At 42.0% G+C, this 21,511-nt stretch overlaps 3 protein-coding genes across 3 annotated transcripts; 1 reads left to right on the top strand and 2 right to left on the bottom strand.

The window, feature by feature from the left end:
- Positions 1–93: 93 nt before the first annotated feature.
- On the bottom strand, positions 94–14,667 carry LOC105910667 (low-density lipoprotein receptor-like). Its single transcript, XM_012839395.3, has 14 exons — positions 14,530–14,667; positions 12,896–13,012; positions 12,018–12,293; positions 11,190–11,309; positions 9,896–10,021; positions 9,507–9,678; positions 8,480–8,695; positions 5,539–5,657; positions 5,127–5,266; positions 4,396–4,537; positions 3,972–4,085; positions 3,200–3,274; positions 1,735–1,892; positions 94–1,558 (listed from the first exon to the last, which is right to left on the bottom strand). Exons 1-14 carry the CDS (start codon positions 14,588–14,590, stop codon positions 1,547–1,549), a joined length of 1,848 nt encoding a protein of 615 aa, XP_012694849.1. The 5' UTR covers positions 14,591–14,667; the 3' UTR covers positions 94–1,546.
- Positions 14,668–17,676: 3,009 nt separating this feature from the next.
- ndufa7 (NADH:ubiquinone oxidoreductase subunit A7) lies at positions 17,677–19,441 on the bottom strand. Its single transcript, XM_012839501.3, has 4 exons — positions 19,292–19,441; positions 19,003–19,052; positions 18,670–18,807; positions 17,677–17,856 (listed from the first exon to the last, which is right to left on the bottom strand). The coding sequence occupies exons 1-4, from the start codon at positions 19,340–19,342 to the stop codon at positions 17,766–17,768; spliced, it is 330 nt and encodes a 109-aa protein (XP_012694955.1). The 5' UTR covers positions 19,343–19,441; the 3' UTR covers positions 17,677–17,765.
- A 231-nt stretch (positions 19,442–19,672) lies between these two features.
- rps28 (ribosomal protein S28) lies at positions 19,673–20,907 on the top strand. The gene is made up of 4 exons (XM_012839604.3): positions 19,673–19,767; positions 20,320–20,367; positions 20,488–20,613; positions 20,816–20,907. Exons 1-3 carry the CDS (start codon positions 19,729–19,731, stop codon positions 20,608–20,610), a joined length of 210 nt encoding a protein of 69 aa, XP_012695058.1. The 5' UTR covers positions 19,673–19,728; the 3' UTR covers positions 20,611–20,613; positions 20,816–20,907.
- The last annotated feature ends 604 nt before the right edge of the window (positions 20,908–21,511 follow it).

Here is a 21,511-nt window from a genome sequence, read left to right as displayed (position 1 = left end):
TGTGAAATTCTTGGCCACGAATCAAATTAATTCCCAAGATTAATGTACTGTATGCAGTTTTGTTGAGGTTTTGTTAAATACAACAACAACAGAGAATTCTCAACAGTTTATTTCATTCAATCACTACAGCACAATTGCTTCCATTGACATCCTGATATTGAGAACTTTTTAACAAACAAAAACTATTGAATCTTTGATCAAAACAGTGCTATAACAATAAATATTAACTCAATTAACAAATGAAACCCATATTGTAATCTATTCTGGAGGTTCCAAGCTGACATCTCACAATTTCCACTGCATCACTCATACATCCCAAGGGATATAATGTTTACCAAGGCTGCAAAATCTCAGCAATAAAGAAAATGATTTTCAAACAAAGATAATAAAACACTGACTTGTGCCTTAATGTCTTAAGACTGGGTAACATTTTTTGCACCATGGAGTTTTACAATATTACAGATTTATTCTCCATTTGGGAATTTATAACAACCAAAGGAAAGTAGAAATCACCAACAGAAAAAAAGAAAGTGCAAATTATGCGCTAGCTCTACCTAATGTACAATCATTGCTCATAACTCTTCCCAGCAGGTAGTACAGTATTCACACCTGTATTCAAAATAATTTAAAAAATCCTACTGATGACAAATAATTTCAACCATCCAGCTATTAAGCCATTCAGAATATCTGAACAGGAGAACTCGTATAGATATCAAGTTTACAGTGCCAGAGATACACATTTGAGGGTAGTTAAGGCTGGCAACAATGTGTGTCCAAATACTGAGAAAACAAGCCTAAACTCCTTAGGTTAAAGCATAACTTTACATTGTGGACAAGTTACAGTAATAGGCATCTTGGTTCAAGCTTGATAAATCCTTAAATCAGGAAGTCACTCAAGCATGTGCATAGGGTGACTCATATTCGTTTGCCTTTTATGGCAATTACAATTTTTCTTCAAAGCTTGTGATATGATTTTCTGGTAATGAAAATGTCATATCACTGTTGTGCGTTCCAACAGCTACACCATTAACAATGAAGCCAACTACTTGTGTTCTCTCGTACCAAAAGGGTGCTCTTCACTGTCATTACTTTCTGGAAAGTTTTCGGAAAAAAACAAAAACAAAACACACAGAGAGAAAAAAAATACTTCTATGGGGTACCGTCACACCACACCACTATCTAAATTATTTTTTTTGTGGACAGTGATCTTAGACTAAAGGCACAACAACCAGTTAAATGAAGGAGTGATCAGGTGGAGATCGGGAGCAATTCATCTGCTGATAAAACACTGTGACTGAGTTAAATTACCTGCTCTAAATCTCCATTTAACCCTGCACTCCAACCTCGCCCCTCCCCTCCCGCCAAACCTCATCTGCAGGATTTACAGGCAGTGCAGGGAGCCAGCACCATCAGCCAGTGCTGCCCCGCCTCATAGCAGCACAGGAACGTGGAAGCCTTTGGAACAAGTGAAAACAGGACAGGACAGTTTGACAAGATCAACCGCCCTGGTGTCCTCACACGAGCGCCGTCCGTCACCCCCGCCAGCTTAAGCAGTCACCTGGGGGGGGGGGAGAAGATGAGTACACGGCAGCAGCCATCTCAGTCGCCTAAGGCTGAGGTGTCAGCCTGGATGAGGTAAAGTAAAGTTGCAGGGCAGGTTGGGGACCGCTCGGCCTGCTGGGATGCAGGTGGTGTGTGTGGTGTGTGCGGTGTGTGTGTGGGGGGGGTGCTTACCTTGAGAAGATGGCCATCAAGGGGGGCAGCGGCGGGCATGAGAGGGTCGCAGGACTCTCTGAGGGAGTCATCGGCGTGGAGGCTGGGGCCGCAGGTGGAGCTCAGCTCCACCCTCCACCACCACAGCAGCAGCCCCACCAGCAGCAGGCTGAGCAGCACTACGAGACGGGATAGTTAGAGTTAGACGTTATAGTTAGAGTTATAGTTAAGGTATTTGGCAGACGTTTTGTCAAAAGCCACTTACAAAACATTTAGATTTTTAAAAAAAAAACTAAATTAAGTAATAAGCATAATAAAATATCATTTCAAAGTAAAACCATCAATTAACAACAACAACAATAACAATAATGTATGCTACATTAACTGAACTAATTAAACAAACGCTTTGTTTTGGACTAAAGGACGGTTTTTAGACACTTTTTGTACCAAGGCTGTCGCTGGAAGGTACAAGCTGAGAGAAGGCAAAGACAACAGACTCTCATCGGAAGTGAGGAAGAAATTGAGAGTCATGGCCTTTTAATAGGCTCGTGCCAATCCAGTGGCTGTACTACAGGCGAGTGTGACGGATTTCAATTTAATTTTAGCAGCTACAGGGAGCCAGTGAAGGATGACTAGCAGAGGAGCTACATGTGCCTCTTTTTGACTAATCAAAGAACAAATGCATTGCTGCATTCTGAATCATCTGCCGTGATTTCAGGCAGGCTCGTTGAAATGGCACTGCAATAGTTTCGAAAGAACCAGGGCCAGCACAAGAAGTTGTGTAGCATATTGTCTGATTTTCCGAATCATTGACTGTATATAGAGGTGGACGACGTGGCTCCATGCCCTTACGTTCAATAGAAATTAAGGCAAATTCCCTCTGCCATGTTGTCAAATTTGGAGCCAGCCTTTGCCAGAGTTTGCGTAGTAGAGACAAAATTAGGCATGCCCAATAACTGGGGGGGGGGGGGGGGGGGTACGATTACTAATGTATTACACCCGACCCCTTGTTCCGATGTCAAGGTGCAGCATGTTTTCCTATTCCTCATCATCTGTTCTCCAATTTTTGATTTGACATGAAGGCTAAAATATTAATATAAGCGTATTGTTATCTCTACTGGGTCTTTGGCTATTGGTACAACCAACACCACAACAGGACACGCCTATCATAACCTTTAAATGTATACGTTTCAAGAGATGATAAAACAATGGTAGGTTAAACTAAGTTGCCTGGAAATCTCGACTACAAACTCAGCTACTCCAGGTAAGGCTGTCAATCACTTCATCCCCAAGTGTAGCATTTTGACTCAATACAAAAATGACAAGACACAGACACTATTCACATGGAGTTATTGCAGTGGACAGACAACTGCTAATGTCTTACTTTACACTTTAGTTAGCGCATGTAATGTTGCTAAGGTCTCTACCGAAGCTTTCTGACATGGGGAGTATAAGAAGCTGCTGTCTGGCTGTGTGCAAAACTCACCAATGAGTGACACTATCCATGTAAAGCTGGCCTCAGAGAGGTCTGAAGTCAGCCTAGGGTGGTACGATAGACTCCCTGAAACACAGCAAAGACAAAGGCTCTTTCATTTCGCTGGATGTCAGCACATCACAATGCTTGTTGGAGAACATGTTGTAGAATTGATTCCAACCTTGTACACAAAGTTTGACTCAGATTCTTGCCAATATTATTCAGCGACATGAAAAATGTTTCCCACAACCTAAGTACATAACATTAAGTAGTATGCATTAAGACATCACAGACTATAGCGATGGCTTGTGTTGGCTCTTTGGTTTCTTCTGCAAGCAATCTGCTACTGGGTAAATAAGCTCTGTAAAGACAAAGTCCTCCCAAGAACAGATTAAGTTTATTCCAACCTTGTACACAAAGTTTGACTCAGACTATCATCACAGACTTTAGCAATGGCTTGTGTTAGCTCTTTGGTGTCTTCTGCAATAAATCTGCTACTGATTCCCCCTGCTACAGGGTATATATGTCAGTTTTAAAGGGTACATTATCCATATTCTGTTAATAAATAGGTTAGGGGGAAATCTGATTGAATTAGTGCAGTCAAAGGATTACAATCCAAAATGTGAGCTGTGTTACAAACCTTTCAACACAGCAATTGTCAATAACTGGTTTAGAGTTAAAGAATATTGCCATCAGACAAAAAAAATGTGAACAGACCACATTCCAAGAAAGTCAAGGTTGTGGTTTTACAAGAAATAACAAAAGACTGTACTGTGTGAATTACCAGGATGTTCTGTAGGCGTCAAACAGGTAAACCGAGGCAGTGCTGTCTCAGAGAAGAGTTCTGGCATACACCCAGAGGGACACACCCTTCCTGGGAAGCCGCACACTGCCTGACCTGACACGTTAAAACAAAAGCATAGCAAAAAAACACAGAACAATCAACGGAAATCTGGCTGACGAAACAAAGGTGACTTGTTTCATCAAAAGGCTGTGACGGCAAAAGGGTTGAACTACAACTAATCTACAATAACACAGAAAAGCAAAACACATCCAGACGGAAAGAGGTGCACAAACTACCACACAAACACAGCCCTCCTCAAAACACACACATATCACACACACACACACACACACACACAGACACACACACAGATACACACACACACACATCAGCAGAGACCAAAGGACAGGACTGAAACACCCACCGTGTGGCTGCAGGACGGGGTGTACCACGGCTAGCCCTCCCGGCGAGGCCACCTGGCCCAGGAGCACCAGAGCAGAGCTGCCGTTATGCTTGCTGGCACGGCACAGAGCGCCACTGGCCTGGTCAGACCAGAACACATGCCCCTGTGGCAGAACATCACATCCATCGTCAGCAGAACTCAACTCAGGAGTCTTTACATCAAGCTTAACGCTCATGTAAACATATCTACACAAACGATAGCCAATAACAATAACAATACAGGTAATGATTAGCATTACGCATGATAAGGAATTATCAGAGCTTTAATGCATTATTCATTGTCAGTTTTTCTTGTGTCCCCTGACTTCTTGAATAACATGAAACGTGTATTGGGCTGGGTAGATGTGTGTGCATTCTGTAGAGGATTCTGCAAAGGCACATTGGTGTACATGTGCCTAAGGGCAAGGCCTGTTCCATTAGTCAAGAGTCCTTATCAATCAATTTCAGGATTACCTGCATTCCATGACTTCTGTTCTTGACATTTAGCTAGGGGTTTGATCTGAACAAAAGGGGAACTCGCTTTAACAGAAGATATGAACTGTTACTGATTTGAACTATTCATGTCAGATGGCCATCATATCTAATACTTAGTTCTCATTTTTGGCTTTCAATCATCTTCCTTGACCCTCCATTTTGAGAAACTTGTTGGAATTACACTGTGTACAACGTGGGTGGTGAACACATTCCAAGCACCTCAAATACGGCCAGTCCAAACGGCCGGTCCAGGTAGCCGTTGGACTCCAGCACGGTCTTGCGCTGCTGGCCGTTGAAGCTGATTCGCGAAACCGAGCGCCTTCCAGCGTCGGCCCAATAAAGGAGCTTACGCGGAAGGTCTGCAAACACACACACACACACACACACACACACACACACACACACACACACACACACACACACACACACACACACAAAACAGACAGTGACGGTTACAAAGGGTAACAGATATTCAACAATATAATTGTAAAACAAACGTTTGTACAAGCCAAACACAGCCCACACCCATACAGGACCTTAACAAATCCTCCTGGGGGAAGTTTCTAACCTACAAATATACAGTGTGATTAAGTACAGTAACACACAGAATGAAGCCACTATCTTCACTGACCTACGGCAATGGCCACTGGGCTTTGCAATGCGGAGGTGACCAGTGTTGTCCTCCCACGTCCATCCAGTGATGCCCGCTCAATCCTGGGTGTGGTGCCAGCGTCAGCCCAGAACAGCAGCCTGGTAAACAGCAGTGCATAATAATATAAAATAAGAAATTAACAGAAGGATGAAAGTCATGGTGATTAACATTCTGTAAATTTACATATATTTATTTTATATATACATTCTGTTTCTATAACTGGATATTTACTGGCCTTGTGTCCAAATGGAGGGAACTGACTGTGGGACACCAGAGAAGGGTGGAGGTGGCAAAGAGAGCAATTCAGGGGGGGAAACACAAAGAAAGGCACTGAAGACATTTCCGAACTGGACAATCCAACAGGACAATGTCACCACAAAATCAAGAGTCTTCCTGACGTCTCTAAGGGGGTTCAGCTAACAACATCACAATTCTCTCACTGGAAGAGGTGATGCGCCTCATGGGGGTGCTTTGTCACTTTTCATTGCTGATGAAAGTGTAAATATGCTTTGGCATCATTGTATACATTTTGTATGTGGTGTTACATGCCAAGAATGCGACCTACGGTCTTCAATTAAACTGAAAACCAGAGGAGGTTGGAGATAAAGCTAGAAATATCCCGGCTAGCTGAGCTCTCAGTGATGCAGGTGGACCATGGCCTGGTAGCCTGGATCACGGACTACCTCACCAGCAGACCACAATACGTGAGACTGCAGGGCAGCCTGTCGGATGTACTGGTGAGCAGCACCGGCGCCCACCAAGGAACTGTGCTGTCACCTTTCCTGTTCACCCTCTACACCTCCGACTTCCGCTTCAATTCAAGTACATGCCACCAACAGAAGTTTTCCGATGACTCCTCCATCGTCAGCTGCATCACGGACGACAACGAGGTGGAGTACAGAGCTCTGGTGGAGAGTTTTGTAGGGTGGTGTGACACCAATCACCTCCAGCTCAACATCAGAAAGACCAAAGAGCTGGTGGTGGACTACCGGCGGAGCAAGAAGAGGGCCCCGACTCCTATCACCATCCGAGGGGAGGAGGTGGAGGCGGTGGACAACTACAAGTTCCTGGGTGTACATATAAACAACAAACTGGACTGGACTGACAACACTGAGGCCCTTTACAGTTCAGCCACAGACTGATCCCTCCTCGGCACACCACAAAGCGCCTTGGCTAGTCCTTTGTGCCAGTAGCCATCAGACTCCACAACCAACACAACCGAACATAACTTTTATGTATTTTATGCCAGCGGAGTTGTACTATGTAATCTATTTATTTGATCTATTTATTTACTTTATTTCTTCTTCAAATTTGTACTAATTTATTTTGATGTTTATGTATATACTTGATTCCTACTACCTTGCTGCTATAACAACTGAATTTCCCTCACGGGATTAATAAAAGTTTATCTTATCTTATCTTAAATATACATACAGACAGAGAGATACAGAGATAGCCATAGAGAGAGAGACAGAGATGCTCACTCACATACATGCACACTTAACATACGTACATACATACAGTGGGGAAAATAAGTATTTGAACCCCTGTCGATTTCGCAAGTTTGACCACTTGCAAAGAAATGTGTGATCTATAATTGTAATAGTAGGTGTATTTTAACAGTGAGAAACAGAATATCAACAAAAAAATCCAGAAAACTGCATTTTATAACATTTATGACTTAATTTGCATTTGATGCAGAAAATAAGTATTTGAACCCCTAGCAAAACATGACTTAGTACTTGGTGGAATAACCCTTGTTGGCAAGCACAGATGTCAGACTTTTCTTGTAGTTGGTCACCAGGTTTACACACATCTCAGGAGGGATTTTGGTCCACTCCTCTTTGCAGATCCTCTCTGAATCCTTAAGGTTGCGTTTTCAATGGGAGGGAATGAGGGAATGAGGTTCAAGCCCAATATTCCACGTTACATGGCCCCATCCATAGTCCCCTCGATGCAGTGGAGTCGTCCTGTACCCTTGGCAGAGAAACAGCCCCAAAGCATAATGTTTCCACCTCCATGCTTGACGGTGGGGATGGTGTCATATTCAGCATTCTTCCCCCTCCAAACGCGGCAAGTCGAGTTGATGCCAAAGAGCTTGATTTTGGTCTCATCAGACCACATCCTGTCTCCCAATCCTCCTTAAAATCATTTAAGTGTTCATTGGCAAACTTCAGACGGCCCTGTACATGTGCTTCCTTGAGCAGGGGGACCTTGCGAGTGCTGCAGTACTTCAAACCATTACGGCGTAGTGTGTTGCCAATGGTTTTCTTGGTGACTGTGGTCCCAGCTGCCTTGAGATCATTCACAAGCTCCCCCTGTGTAGTTCTGGGGTTATTCTGCACCTCTGGATGATCACCGATACCGCACGAGGGGATATCTTGCATGGAGCCCCAGACCTAGAGCGATTGACTGTTGTTGCTTCCATTAACGAATAATCGCACCACTAGTTGTCTGCTTCTCACCAAGCTGCTTGCCGATGGTTTTGAAGGTGTGAAGTATGATTCTTTGGACAGGTTTCTTTTATACACGTCACCAGTTGAGATCAGGTGTACCTTGTTAGGCCTAATGAGGACTAATCTGTGTGCTTCTTGGGCACATAACTGGTCATTGGGAGCCAGAATTATTGCTGTTTGCTTGGGGGTTCAAATACTTATTTTCTGCATCAAATACAAATAAAGTCATAAATGTTATAAAATGCAGTTTTCTGGATTTGTTTGTTGATATTCTATTTCTCACTGTTAAAATACACCTACCATTACAATTACAGATCACACATTTCTTTGCAAGTGGCCAAACTTGCGAAATCGGCAGGGGTTCAAATACTTATTTTCCCCACTGTACATACATAGATCGAGAGAGAGAGAGAGAGAGAGACTGTCATCACATTTCCCTTAATGCAGGACTGGCTCATACCCACCCCTCCAGGGGCTCCACTGCTACCCCAGTGGGTTTGGACAGGCCCCCCACCAACAGGCGCCGCTGGGACCCGTCCAGAGAGGCCACATTAACGGAATGTGTGTTGGTGTTGGTCCAGTACAGCAGATGGTGGATCCAGTCCACAGCCAAACCCAGAATGGTGCCGTGGCTCCTCAACAGCAACACAGACTTGTGTGCATTTCCTTCCAATGACGTCCTAGAAGAGACCACACCCAACCCAACCATTTTAAACATCTAGCTATTGATAAATATCTAGCAATTGATAAAAGTTCATGAAAATTGACATGAAAATAATTAGAATTGGAAATGAAAAATCAACACATTTTGGCACCAAAAACTGTACAATTTCAAAAGATTCAACAAATCTATCTACGTCTACTGGTTACCCTTCAAGTAGTAGTTTTACGTTACAAATTAGGAGAATGCTTCACTCCCTCTGGCCTGCTGCCTTGCATCAGCAAGGACCAGCACTGATGGGTTGAGTGTTTTGTTTGCAAAACTTCAGTCCCAAGGTCTCCATAAACAACAACAGTGGCCAACGCCAACCGTCATACGCATGGAAAAATGCTGCAGGAAAGATGCCACGGATCACACATATTTACAAAGTGGACTTTCAGACGGGCGAGGGAAGAGGGAGATCTATGGCTCAGCACAATCCATGGAATCAAAACACATGGGCCCAGGGGGAATGTGTGGGGGCGCCATTATAATTAGCCACAGAGGGCCTGGGCTCCATGTGCCAGTGGGTCGTAATCTTGCCCTTCCCCATACAACACACAGTGCTTCGGCACGGTGACACATCCAAAAAGTTTATAATTAACAGCTTGTCCTGCTTTTCACGCACCCTGGGACATCATACGGTGCAGTGTAAGAGATAATTGACACGGTATGTACACGGATGTGCAGACAAAGAAGAAAAGGTTGTGTAATTGAGCATCCTCCTACGGAGGACAGCAAGGGAAGATGGGGAGTGGTTCTGAAAGGTCATGGCTATCTCAGGGTCATACCTGTAGATGGTGCCTTGCTCGGAACCAGCCCAGTAGAGGGTCCGGTTTGCAACGAGCGCTGCCACTGGGCTTGGTGTGGTGGAAGATGCGGTAACCTGACGGTACTCCTGACCCGAGGTGTCAACGGAACGTAGGCCTGTTGAGCTGGTGAATGCAATCACAGCCCGGTCCCCTGCGCAAACACGCACACAGTAGGATGATTCAGACAGGAGTCATAAACCTGCTGAAATGGTTCCTGAATCCTGACAGAGTAGGAACTAGAGGATGTCCTGGTAAAAACCCAATTTGTTTGCCATTTGTCATAGTCAAACACTGCTGTTAACACTGCTATTTGCATTGTGTACTTTTCATGTAGTGATTCAAGTCGCCTCCATTATGGCAGCTCTTACCGATGGCTGTGCATTCTTCCATGCGAGGACCCTTAACGTATCCTTTATGACACTCACAGGTCAAGGTGCCATTGGCATGGACACAAATCTGACTGCAGACATCGTTGCTAAGGCACTCATCAATTTCTGGGAAAATAAAAGAGATTTAGTTCATAAATCACATTTTTGATCAAAAATATACTTCTCTCAAACAACTACCTACCTACTAAAATTAGCCAGAGTGATACTACTCTGGATACTATTCTACTGACTGAAACACACCATAGTGGGTTTTCATTGTCAAAGTTTTTTTTCCTGGTATAGTGTGTGTGATTTGTTGTTTAATTCCTTCAATGAGGCCTATGTATAAGGGATGCTTTCACCAATTAGAACCCATTACACTAATGGCAAATGTCGCCATCTACTGGACATACAGTGCATTCAGCATTCAGACCCTTTCACCTTTTTTCACATTTTGTTGTGTTGCAGCCTTAAGCTCTGCCTTTTATCCTCTGCCAGGTTAGATGGGGACTGTCAGTGGACAGCTATTTTCAGGCCTCTCTAGAGATGTTTGATTGGGTCCAAATCAGGGTTCAGGCTGGGCCACTCAAGGACATTCACAGAGTTGTCCCTAAACCACTACTGCGTTGTCTTGGCTGTGTGCTTAGGGTCATTGGACCTCATTCTCGAACATTTTCTTAAGTGTCTTCTTAAATATCTTCTTATGAACTTTCGAAAGACCAACGTAAGAAAATATCTCCGCCGGATTCATGAACGCCTGGAAATGTGTTCTTAAACCGCCAGTGTTCTTAGCTGTGCTCTGATTCTTAAATTAAACGCATGTTCTTGTACACCTGAATTTGCATACATAAACGCCCCGCCAGCTACTTATAAAGGCATGCAACTACAGAGCCGCGTGCAAAACAGAATCCACAGGCAACGTGAAAGCAACTTAAGACTGATCAAAATCATGTCAAAACGGAAAGCCAACACAGGTGGTGCACCGGCCAGTAAACGTGAGAATGTGAAAAGTGAAGGGGTCTAAATATTCTGAGCACTGTACATTTAATTTGCTCTCATGATGAATTGAGAAGAGTAGGTTTTACAGTTCTGAGAAGGTTGTTGGCTACCCCTCAGGCAAACACAAAGAATCCTTTGGGTGTGGATTGAGCATTAGAAATCAAACGCCACATATAGTACATGCAACTCCTTAAAACATATACACCTATTACATGCAAGCGATTATGCAAGAGGGTTTAACATGATTAACATAGTTTGCCCAATATCTACTTGGTGAGGGGAAAAAAAGGCTCACCCTCACACTGAGTGTCCCCCAACAGCATCCAGCCAGGGGGGCAGTCACACAGGACGCCCATGGGCTGGTCCACACACAGGTGAGAGCAGCCCCCGTTGTTCTCCAGACACTCGTTCTTATCTGAAGGGCAGAGAGAATAGATGGGTTCCCATCCAACTTTTTAACGCAAATTTTTGAGTGGAAAGGCTTGACATTTGAATGAAATCTTCCAAGATGGATAAGAAATTGATTTGCTAGAAGGGGGATTAACTCCCGATTAGCATAGGGTAAAACACGACTAAGGTTGATGGAAACTGGTTTATTCGTATAAATACACATCTGTTGGTGTTTTATTAGGCGTTTCCCTAAAAGTTTCCCTGACAACCTTATGTTTTGATCCAACAGCTGTTAAAAACTCCTCCCTTAATTAGGAGAGTCTCCATCTTTTATTTGCATTACCCAGCAGATGGAAACGTGATCAGAGATGCATTTTCTTTAGCCGATTTCTCAAGAATGCGCTTAAAGGGATTGCATTTCAAGGGATTTTCCCCCCAAGTACTAAATCACATTACAAAAAGAGCTATTCATTGTTTTTGCATTTTGATGTTGTGCATGAAATTATAAACCAACTCAGAGTTTTTTGTTGTATGTAAATCCACCAATAGTAGGACTACTTTATGCAAATGCTGTTTTTTCCGTTCGAGTGAACAGAAATCAGTTTTGGCTCACTGAGTGGCACACCAGTAGTCAACTACACAATTACTAGCGTTCATCACAAATAAGTTGTTTGAGAAAGAATGGCTACCTAAGTACACCAGACAGGCAGACGAGTAAAGGGTAATGTCTTACCACAGTCTTGCTCGTCACTCCCATCTGTGCAGTCCTCCGAGTGATCACACCTGAAGGCGTGTGTGATGCACTCTCCATCCCCACACCTGAACTCCGATGGGGCGCAAAAGGCGTGAGGCGAGGGGGCGCTGGGGATCGTTGGGCGGGCACGGTCTGGCTCACAGGAGGCCTCGTCGCTCCCATCGCCACAGTCATCCATCTTGTCACAGAGGAAGACAGAGGACACACAGCGCCGGTTGGCGCAGGCATACTCATCCCGCTTGCACTTGGGCAAACCTGAACAGTTCAAAGCCACAAATTAGGAAATCGCAATTATTTCAAGGGAAAGATGTTTACGTGCATCATTTGAATTCTGTCTATATCCATCATTGCAAACTGAATTATGACGACTTGTCTTCAATCATGTACTGTTATCAGTCTACATGCTGACAACAGCATCCCTCATAAATGGGTGACAATTTAACTATAATTATACTACCGGTATTTCTATTAATTTAAACAGGCAATTCATGATTATTCCATCTGAATCAGTTTAGGGCATCAAATCTTAAAGTAGTAAAGTAAAGTAAAGAGTTGATTATAATGCAATAAACTTTTTGTAGAATTCAGCTAATTTCTCCTCACAGCCGTCTAGCTGTCTGTCCTGTGTGCACACAGCAAAAGAGAGCGGTGCTTGTACATGGTCCTCGCTCTGTAAATGGGAATGGGAAGTTGCTTGGACCGCCATACACTAATCCAGCCAAACAACAGCGGTTCTTCAGGAGAACTGAAGGGAGGGGTGTATTCTATTAGCTCAAATATCAATAATATTTGGATCAGGGACTGCACCTTGAACACTTCAACAGAATGCCCACAAAAACAAATCGTCAGGTCCTCACCACAAGTAACTGGGAGCTCATCTGAGCCATCGCTACAGTCAGCGTGGCCATCACACATTGAACTTAGAGCAATGCACCGTCCATCTGTACAGATGAATCCTGTGCACGGTCTCTTCCCTGAAACACACAACACAATGCACAGACATGAACACACGGACAAATTGTCCTGTTACGTCATTTTTGACTGATGACTGATTTGGATTGTCTAACTTTAAAAGAAAACAAACCCCTTATATTATACATATAAACTATCTCAGTAGGGGAGTGGGGTAAGGTGAGCCGTTTGTTACTTGAGTAAATGTATAGCCAAGGGAATATGAGACAGGAATAAAACTTATTCACACAACACAAGTTCAAGATGTGTGCCATCAGTCGAAACCTTACAGTGTGCCTAACTTAAATAGCAAACAAAATATGGGGTCCCAAAAAAAGGGGTCTTGTACTCTCCCTTTCTCTTGACTGAGCCAACCCGTCTACGAAAATTCTCTGACTGAGCTGCTATTTTGATACATTATCTCCCTCTATCGGTCTTCGTGAGCAACTCAGGTGTAACCAATAGTTGCCCTAAAGTTTACATAAGCGTGACTTTAGGAATCGATATTTTGTTTACATAGGATATTATGAATACAAGTATCTTACTTCTCAACCGTCTTAGTTTAACCGATTTTCAAAACCGTCCTAAATATTGCCTATCAACCCAAGATCTCACACTGGAATGTAACCACTTAGCAAATGATTACGTCACTGCCGTTCTCACAGTCCTGATGGCCGTCACACACTCAAATGTAAGGGATGCACTTCTGGTTGCTGCAAGCGAACTGCGACCTAGTAAAGGTGTGGTTGGCGCTACCTTTGTTTAGACACAGGTGACCTGTTGTTAACGGGAGAGGCGAAATCTCACACACACGCAAACTTTCTAGAGAATCCGGAGTGCTGTATTCAGCTTTATCAACTCCGGAGTACTGAAAGTATCCACATTTGTGCTGACAGGAAACTATATTATCGGCTATCCATTTATTTTCAGCCCTAGGTTTAAAAAAAAATATTCAACCGAGATGCGTAACGGCGTAAATAAAAAGGTGTATTTTCTATGTGCAGAATTAATTATCTGTGGTCTGCTGAAGACCTGCATCATAAACTGGATTCTGCCAATTCGCCATCACCGCCAGTCGGCAAGCTAATGCATCTGCAAGGTCGAGATGTCAAGACGTTCACAACAAGAATAAATGTACCATGCTCTCAGTACCAAAAACAATGCATCACCAAAACACTGCTGTTGCTAAACTGTACGTAGAGCGTGAGGTCTAACTTGCACCAGCATGTCAGTCAAGGACACACTGTTATGCTAGCTATCAGCTAAATTACATCATTAAGTGTGTTTCCATACATGGCACTAACGATTTAATATCACCGAGTTTTGCCAAAAGGTGTATCTATCAAGCGCAATAAGTTTTGCCTGAACACAGACGGTTTATTTCAGGCGGTCCGCACAGAGAGTTTGACAAGTGTACTCCAGTAGGCTGTCGTTAATATAGAATTAATGAACGCTGTCCTGTGGAAAGAAGTGCTCCTTTCCTGTAGAAAAACAGTGTGAAAATGCCAGTGCAAATATGTCCCAGTAGTAGACGCCTTACCACTGCAAATGGTCCAAAATAAAATATGAATCAGTACGATTGTGGCACCAAGGTGTCCCATGCTCCAAGTTTGTCTATCTGACGGGCGCGTTTATGTGACGTCATATTATGTAGTAGAACAGTTTGACTCGGATCATATGGTCCAATCTGATGATCTGATTCTGTAATGTATGTGATCTACTCGAGAAAGCGGAGGGAGGGAGTGCGAGCAGGAGAAGGTAATGACCAGGTGAGTTTATGTGCTACTTCCATATACCCTCACCTTTTTATTTGGTTTTCCGTTAGTTTTGACGTGATGAATTGCGTTTTAGATTTGGTGGATGTGGTGTTCGAATTGGTTGCGTTTGGCTTCAGGGGTGGGTCAAGGTCACCAATGGCAATGGCTATGTTTAGTCCTTTACTGAGACAAAACCTCTTTTTTTTATTTATTTCTATTTGCAATTGAATATTCATATGTGTCTTATTGGCTGTAGGTCAAGGCCAAATTATCAGCTCAGAGTGCCTTATTTTCTGCTACTCGAGCATCCATTATCCTGTATATCCGATATGTTTGTCTATTGTTTGTATCTGCATACATGCTGTACTCTATGTTAGGGGAGGCTTCCTGGAGCCCCATCTCCTGCTGATGAATGCAGAGACCACTGAGAGGTACCTGCTGGTGGTAGCCTAACCTTCCGAGCTGTTCTTCTGATCTCATCAGTCTACTACAGGATAACAAGAAGGCATCCAATATCATCCATTTTTTAATGTTGTTTTTGTTTGATTGTTGCTACGATTAAACTGACAAATTGTGTTTGTATGGTTTATCCACACCGGCTCGGATGGAAAATCTCCTTGAAGACCTATTAAAGTTGCCCTTGGATACCTACCCCTGCCCCACCTCCCTGAAAACCCTTCAACTCCTCTTTATTCTTAAATCTTTCTTTCCTTCTTGTCTACCCCTTACTGAAGCTCAAACTAATGAATCATTTTTTAACATTCCATTTAGATGAGTATTACAGCAAATTGCAATTTCAGTAATTTCTCCCTCTTTTTCTCTGTATTTGTACAGGTTCTCTTATCTGTCTTTTCTCATCTCTTTCCTCCAGGACCACCAAAGATAAGACTTCTTCCCTGCCCTACGTCCGAAGCACAGCCGTGAGAATATCCTTTACTAACCTCACTCTCACTCGTGTCATATTGCTTAAACAATCATTACTCATTACTCATTACTCATCACTCCCTCTTGAGAAAAACCCAATCACATCTATCTACAATTAACTGTATTTTTTATCTACGACCAAGTCATACTCCCTGCCAGTCACATCATAATATTGTATAGTTCCCATACAATCATTACTCATTACTCTATTTTCTCTTAAACTAGTACTGGTATCATCTTCAAATGAATTTTCATTGTACATAGTCATGTGATGGACAGATAGACACACCAGTCATTCCAACTAGCCGCCCAGGCCCTACGCAGGTTTGTGGTCGGAGTCGGATAACCCTGCAAAAATGTTAAAAAAAGCTTTCATAGCACGACATCGTCAACTATCTCGACAAAAGATATGAGCTAGCATGCTAGCAAGCTTTATATCATTACCAAGTGTACTGCTGTTGGTACTTGTATGGATTTTGCATGCCTTTTTGGTAGTTTCCAACCAAAAGCACCATTACATGTATCTACAGTTAATTAGCAAAGAGGAGAATTATTTATTATAATACACAGTGTAACCTTTTCTACAAAAAAAATTGGACTCATTACGTTGATTCCTCCAATCAGTTCATGAGGCAAAGATGACAGGCAAGCCTACAGGATACCTCACTGTGAAGGAGAGGGGCTTAGAGCCCCCTAATTTTCAATGGGACTAAGACCACCAGGCTAATGGGTTGTTTAGGATGCTGTGGGACTCTGACTAGGAATAGATGTTTCCAGGCTCTTGCTACAGCTCATAAGGCTTGAATTTTTGACATTGCTGATGTGACTGAATACAAGTCTTTTTTAATAAATGTCCTTCACTCCCTAGTCTCTTTTTTCATGAACACTAATTTATGCCTCCCCCTTGGCTTCACTACACGTCTTAATTCTCCGGATGTTGTGATGAGGCAGTTACCTTTACTAAATGTCCTCAGTAGGTTATCTGTAACTATTCTTTGGGGTCGGAACTCTCACAGGCATCTCTTCAGAGGTTATTCACACACAATATTCCACCTATTGGCAGCTGTTTTTGTAGGCTCTACTGTAGAAAGTGACACACTGTGATTTGTGCCAAGGTAACACTATAAGAAAAGAAAATTCACCTGAAATATGTACATGGCCATTTGTTTTGCAGATGTAAAAACAACAAAATTCCACTGGTCAGGTTTCTTAGATACTGTGGCGTGTTATTCACCCCCTTACTGTACATAATGGGACAGTTACATAGTAACAAACACACAACGCATAATGCCCAGCTTGAACCACAAATTAAAGAGATATGTGATAGAGATAAAGTACATGGTTGGGGGCTCTGAAAACATAGCTGAGTCTGTGCAAAATCACTGATAAGATTAAGGGGCTTGGGTGAGGCCTCCCCATAGACACACACACACATATAAGTTTGCCATAATTAAGCTCTAGGAAATCTATACTGCTTAGGGCTCTAGATGAAAGGTCAAGCCACATCACCACAAACCTAAAAAATGAACCTTTCACCATGGCCCAGTGTCATGTATTGAGTTGCGACACAGATAATACATGTCAAGTTCATGTAGGCATATCCAGCAGTCCAAGATGTTTCAATGTTCAATGATCCTAAGACAAAATCCCCATTTTTAAGTAGAACACATATCCTTCTGATACACTGGTGCAGCCCAATGAAATTTGAACACGTACATTTTTACTGTAGTGTGCTGAGTGAGAACATTGGTTCATGTATGAAGCAAAACAAACTTTGAAAGTCTCTGGACTTGTGCTTGTTTCATCAATAGGGACCTGACTTCTTATCAGAAGAACTTAAAGCTTAGAGCTATGAAGCAGGTATCAGTCAACCTTTATGCATGAGGTAAGCAATGGGCTTAAGATTATGTCATCCCTTGCTCATTTTCAAATAACATTTGCCTATATTAACTTGATGTCATTTCACATTCAAAAAGATCAGCAATAAATAGAAAAATATAACTGAACATATTCATAGATTTTATTGGTATCTTACAGTGGAACAGGATAACTGTACATCAACAACACACACAACTGCAGGGTAGTGTCATGCCCATTAAAGGTATGGCTGATCTTTCGACAATTCCAATTCCTTCAATTGAGGTCCAGGTAAGACTGGCCGCTTTGTCTCCACTGCACTGGCCTCACTGTAAAAATAAAGAGGAGGAAAATAAGGACTATCACACAAGTTAAACATACAACCGTACATGTTAAGAAATTACTACACTCACTTTACAGCAAGTACATTAAGAAAACTTTAAATGTTTTTGACACTTTAAAAAAAGCAGAAATGCAGACAATGAACTACACATTAAACTGTACTCGGGACCATTTATGAGGTCTACAATGAAAATAAGCCAGTTGGGGTCATTTTAGCCAGAATACTGTGGTTAATGGTGTCACTTACATCTTACTTAAAACAATTTTGTCGTTGATACGTAGGGTGAATAGCTGTTAAATGTAGCCTTGCATTGCCAATCTCTTGTACTTCCCACAGAGCAATTTGTGTAACTGGGTTTTTGATATTAAGGGTTACGATATGACATAGGTAAAGATAGTCAAAAACATAAAAGGTAAGGCTATTCTTAGCTCTGATATCAATTAAAAAGTTAAGAAACTGCTAAAAGTAAATATATCAGACAGAACTGAAAATCCAGTCAATTATCCTAAATAATATGATGGGCTATACAATTACTTCTGTCTGATAACAAACTAATACTTCCTTCTTATAGTCTTTCTATGCTGTCGATACTTTAAACTATGAAGATTTTACAAGACAATCTCTTAATACTAATAAACTAAGTACAAAGAAGTATAAAAGAAGTATGGAAAGGTACTAATTTGGTACTATTTTTTTTCATTTGCATCTCATAGTTCACTGAATATACTTTATTTACATATGAGTGACACATTCGCTGAGAATTCTATTTGCCAAAGGGCAAGCATTGTTGTACACTTACGTGCCAGCTGCTAGAGCTTTATGAGGAGACATCACAACAGTAGGAGGAACTGCCTCCCTGCGTCCATCTCTGGTGCAGTAGTAGTTGAATGCAAATTGATGGCTGGGGCCTACTGGCAGCTTTGGTGGTGGCTGAGTCCTGCAAAATACATTTTGCATTCCATCATATGGAATAAACACTTCTCAGGGCATGTCAGCTCTTGGTTGCTCATAATTACAGCTGTTAAGGACAGGGCACTGCTGACACACTACTGACTTCAACTTGTCTGTCAAAGCATAGATAAGTACCGACGTGTGAGATTGTACAAGGATGCTAAAAAAGGAACCAACCTACCTCTTTGCCATTTCACCGTAACGCAGCTGCAGCTTTGCTTGGAGGTCATGCTATAGAGAGTGCAGGGTAAACGTAGTGTCTATAGTAATCTCTCTGAATAACATTAATACACATCACACAGCTTCACAGCCCTGAACAGTGACAGCTACACAAGAGAGGACAATCACTGAGACGATAGCTGATTAGCACTGTACCCACGCCAATTAATCGGTAATGCTAAATTATGACAAAATTGTCATCTAATAACACCCACAACTACATTTCTATAACTTCAGTAAGGATAACTTACCCCCGCAAACAAGTTCCTAATTCTCTGAATTATTTTAGTAGCTGACGCCATTGCTGTTGTGAAGGACGGCGTTTGAAGCAGTAGGTTACTCGGCGGTCAGATCTAGGATCAGGGTGAAGCTTGTAATTGTAACTCGAATAGAATTTTAACAATACAAGACTGATTCCAGAACAGACAAACTGCTTGTGGAAGTAAACGTCTGCGCACGCGTATTTTTGCGGAAAGGGAAATAGATACAAGGAATGACGGGAAATTCTCTTCAAATGTATCTAAAACACAAAAACACAATAATTCAGGAAAACAGACCAAGAAAACTAAAATTATATAATTCGCATTGAATAAAAAAAATGCTCAAATAGTTTCACAACATATTTTACCCCGGGTATATAAGGCTTGCGGCATACCACGTGACCCTCTTTCGCTCTCGCTACACCAACATGGATGCCAGTCGTGTGCAGCCGATAAAACTCGCAAGAGTAAGTATTCATTGTAAAATGGATTATTTATACTCGAAATATCGTGGTATGACGGTATAATAACATACTGTATGAAGTTTCTTAGGTATGAAAAGAAACGAATCAGAATTTATTAAAAGGGGCATTATTTCCCCCTGCGTTGCGCTGGGCGAAACAGGCAGGATGAAAAGACGAGTAAACACGTGTCGTGGGGCCGACAAATTTGAATAGTTAACGATTTCAAGAAACTAATATCGTACTGTTTGACCGTAGGTGTTCGTATTCACTGCCTTCACACAGTTTTCTAATGCTGGGTTACTTTGATAGTTCTCTTAAACTTCTGTAAACTGCACATTCGACATAGCTAGTTGGCTAGCTAAGCTAAGAGCTGGATGGCCTCAGTTCAGCCATCGTCTGCGAATACCGAGACGAATATGGAAGGATCAAGAAAAGCTGGAGAAACATGCCGAACTGGGTGTAGAACAGTTGTACAAGGAGTACTTTAGTAGGTTACTGTCCAATGAAAACAGCAAGTTTTATTTTCTGATTATAATGTGATTGCAATTTCCTTAGGTAACCAAGGTTCTGGGAAGAACTGGTTCCCAGGGACAGTGTACCCAGGTAAGATATATTACATTATTTAATATGATTGCCACTGGTGGCCTGGAAATTGCTTTTGTATTGTAATGTATGGGATTCTTTTCAGCACCCTAAGAAAATGTTTTTGGATTCATTTTTAAGGTTAAGGTTGAGTTCATGGATGACAGCAACCGATCAATCATCCGTAATGTCAAGGGCCCAGTACGAGAGGGTGATGTGCTGACCCTCCTGGAGTCTGAGAGAGAAGCAAGGAGACTGCGATAGAAGGTAAAAAGAAAATGCTAAATATCACTTTACTTTGGGTTACACATTCTGTATAACATGAACAGTTTTGTAAGATGAGGATGACAAAGTGATTTGAATTGGGATATATGTTAAAATTTCACATTAACAATTGGCTGCAATCTGTTATTCCATTTGGATCTTCAGAAGATTCCAGTGTTAACAGCTTTTTATTTGTTTTGTTTAGCTCCTGGAGGTGATCTTGTAGTGGAAACAAGACTTCCCATGTCAACACACCATCTGATCTGTACAGTTTGGGAATAAATCCTTGAAAAGAAATTCTGACTGTCTACACCTGTTCATTTCATTTGAACTAATCTTGAATTTGTAGAAATCTACCCAACAAAAGAGTAAAGATGAAGGATTTAAATGAATTAGGGTGTTAGTGGTATGTGTATACTGAAAGGCAAGATCAATCAATTTGAACATAGTTTTTGGCTGGGCATGCCTAAAACACACACATTTTGCAGCAATTTGGCTAATTGGCAATCTACATGCCATTTCATCTGAAATATAGTCAGTTTTGGCTAAAATAGAATCATTGTTGATGGTTTTGTATAAATGGAGTGTTCTGAGGTAATATGGTGACCGGAGACTGATTTTACTTTTTAAATAATATACAATCCTAATTCTGGAACAGGATTTAAAATATGGATGTATAAATACACTATGCCACACTTACATGACTAATTGCTAAAAGTTGAATGCGGCTTCAAATGAACCAGAATAACGTGAGGTGTGTAGGTCATGCAGCATTAAGAGCTATTCTTGAATACTTAGTTTTTGTTGCATTTTAACACTTTGCTGGTATATCCAAGAAACAAAACAAGGGGGAAATAATTTCTTTCCTCGAGGCAATCTTGCCACTGCCATCCAGCATACA

The sequence above is a fragment of the Clupea harengus genome, chromosome 10 (genome assembly GCF_900700415.2).
Source record: "Clupea harengus chromosome 10, Ch_v2.0.2, whole genome shotgun sequence".
Lineage (NCBI taxonomy): Eukaryota > Metazoa > Chordata > Actinopteri > Clupeiformes > Clupeidae > Clupea > Clupea harengus.
The sequence above is the reverse complement of the archived record's forward strand: the minus strand, read 5'-3'. Positions and strand labels throughout refer to the sequence as shown.

Coding starts and splice junctions, on each gene's coding strand:
- LOC105910667 (XM_012839395.3), bottom strand. CDS start 14,590: ATGGGACACCTTGGTGCCACAATCGTACTGATTCATATTTTATTTTGG. Junction 10,022..11,189: donor GGGGGACACTCAGTGTGAGG/GTGAGCCTTTTT, acceptor TTATTTTCCCAG/AAATTGATGAGTGCCTTAGC. Junction 9,679..9,895: donor GGAAGAATGCACAGCCATCG/GTAAGAGCTGCC, acceptor GTGTTTGCGCAG/GGGACCGGGCTGTGATTGCA.
- ndufa7 (XM_012839501.3), bottom strand. CDS start 19,342: ATGGCGTCAGCTACTAAAATAATTCAGAGAATTAGGAACTTGTTTGCG. Junction 18,808..19,002: donor TACGGTGAAATGGCAAAGAG/GTAGGTTGGTTC, acceptor TGTATTTTGCAG/GACTCAGCCACCACCAAAGC. Junction 17,857..18,669: donor AAAGCTCTAGCAGCTGGCAC/GTAAGTGTACAA, acceptor TTATTTTTACAG/TGAGGCCAGTGCAGTGGAGA.
- rps28 (XM_012839604.3), top strand. CDS start 19,729: ATGGATGCCAGTCGTGTGCAGCCGATAAAACTCGCAAGA. Junction 19,768..20,319: donor AGCCGATAAAACTCGCAAGA/GTAAGTATTCAT, acceptor CAATTTCCTTAG/GTAACCAAGGTTCTGGGAAG. Junction 20,368..20,487: donor CCCAGGGACAGTGTACCCAG/GTAAGATATATT, acceptor TTCATTTTTAAG/GTTAAGGTTGAGTTCATGGA.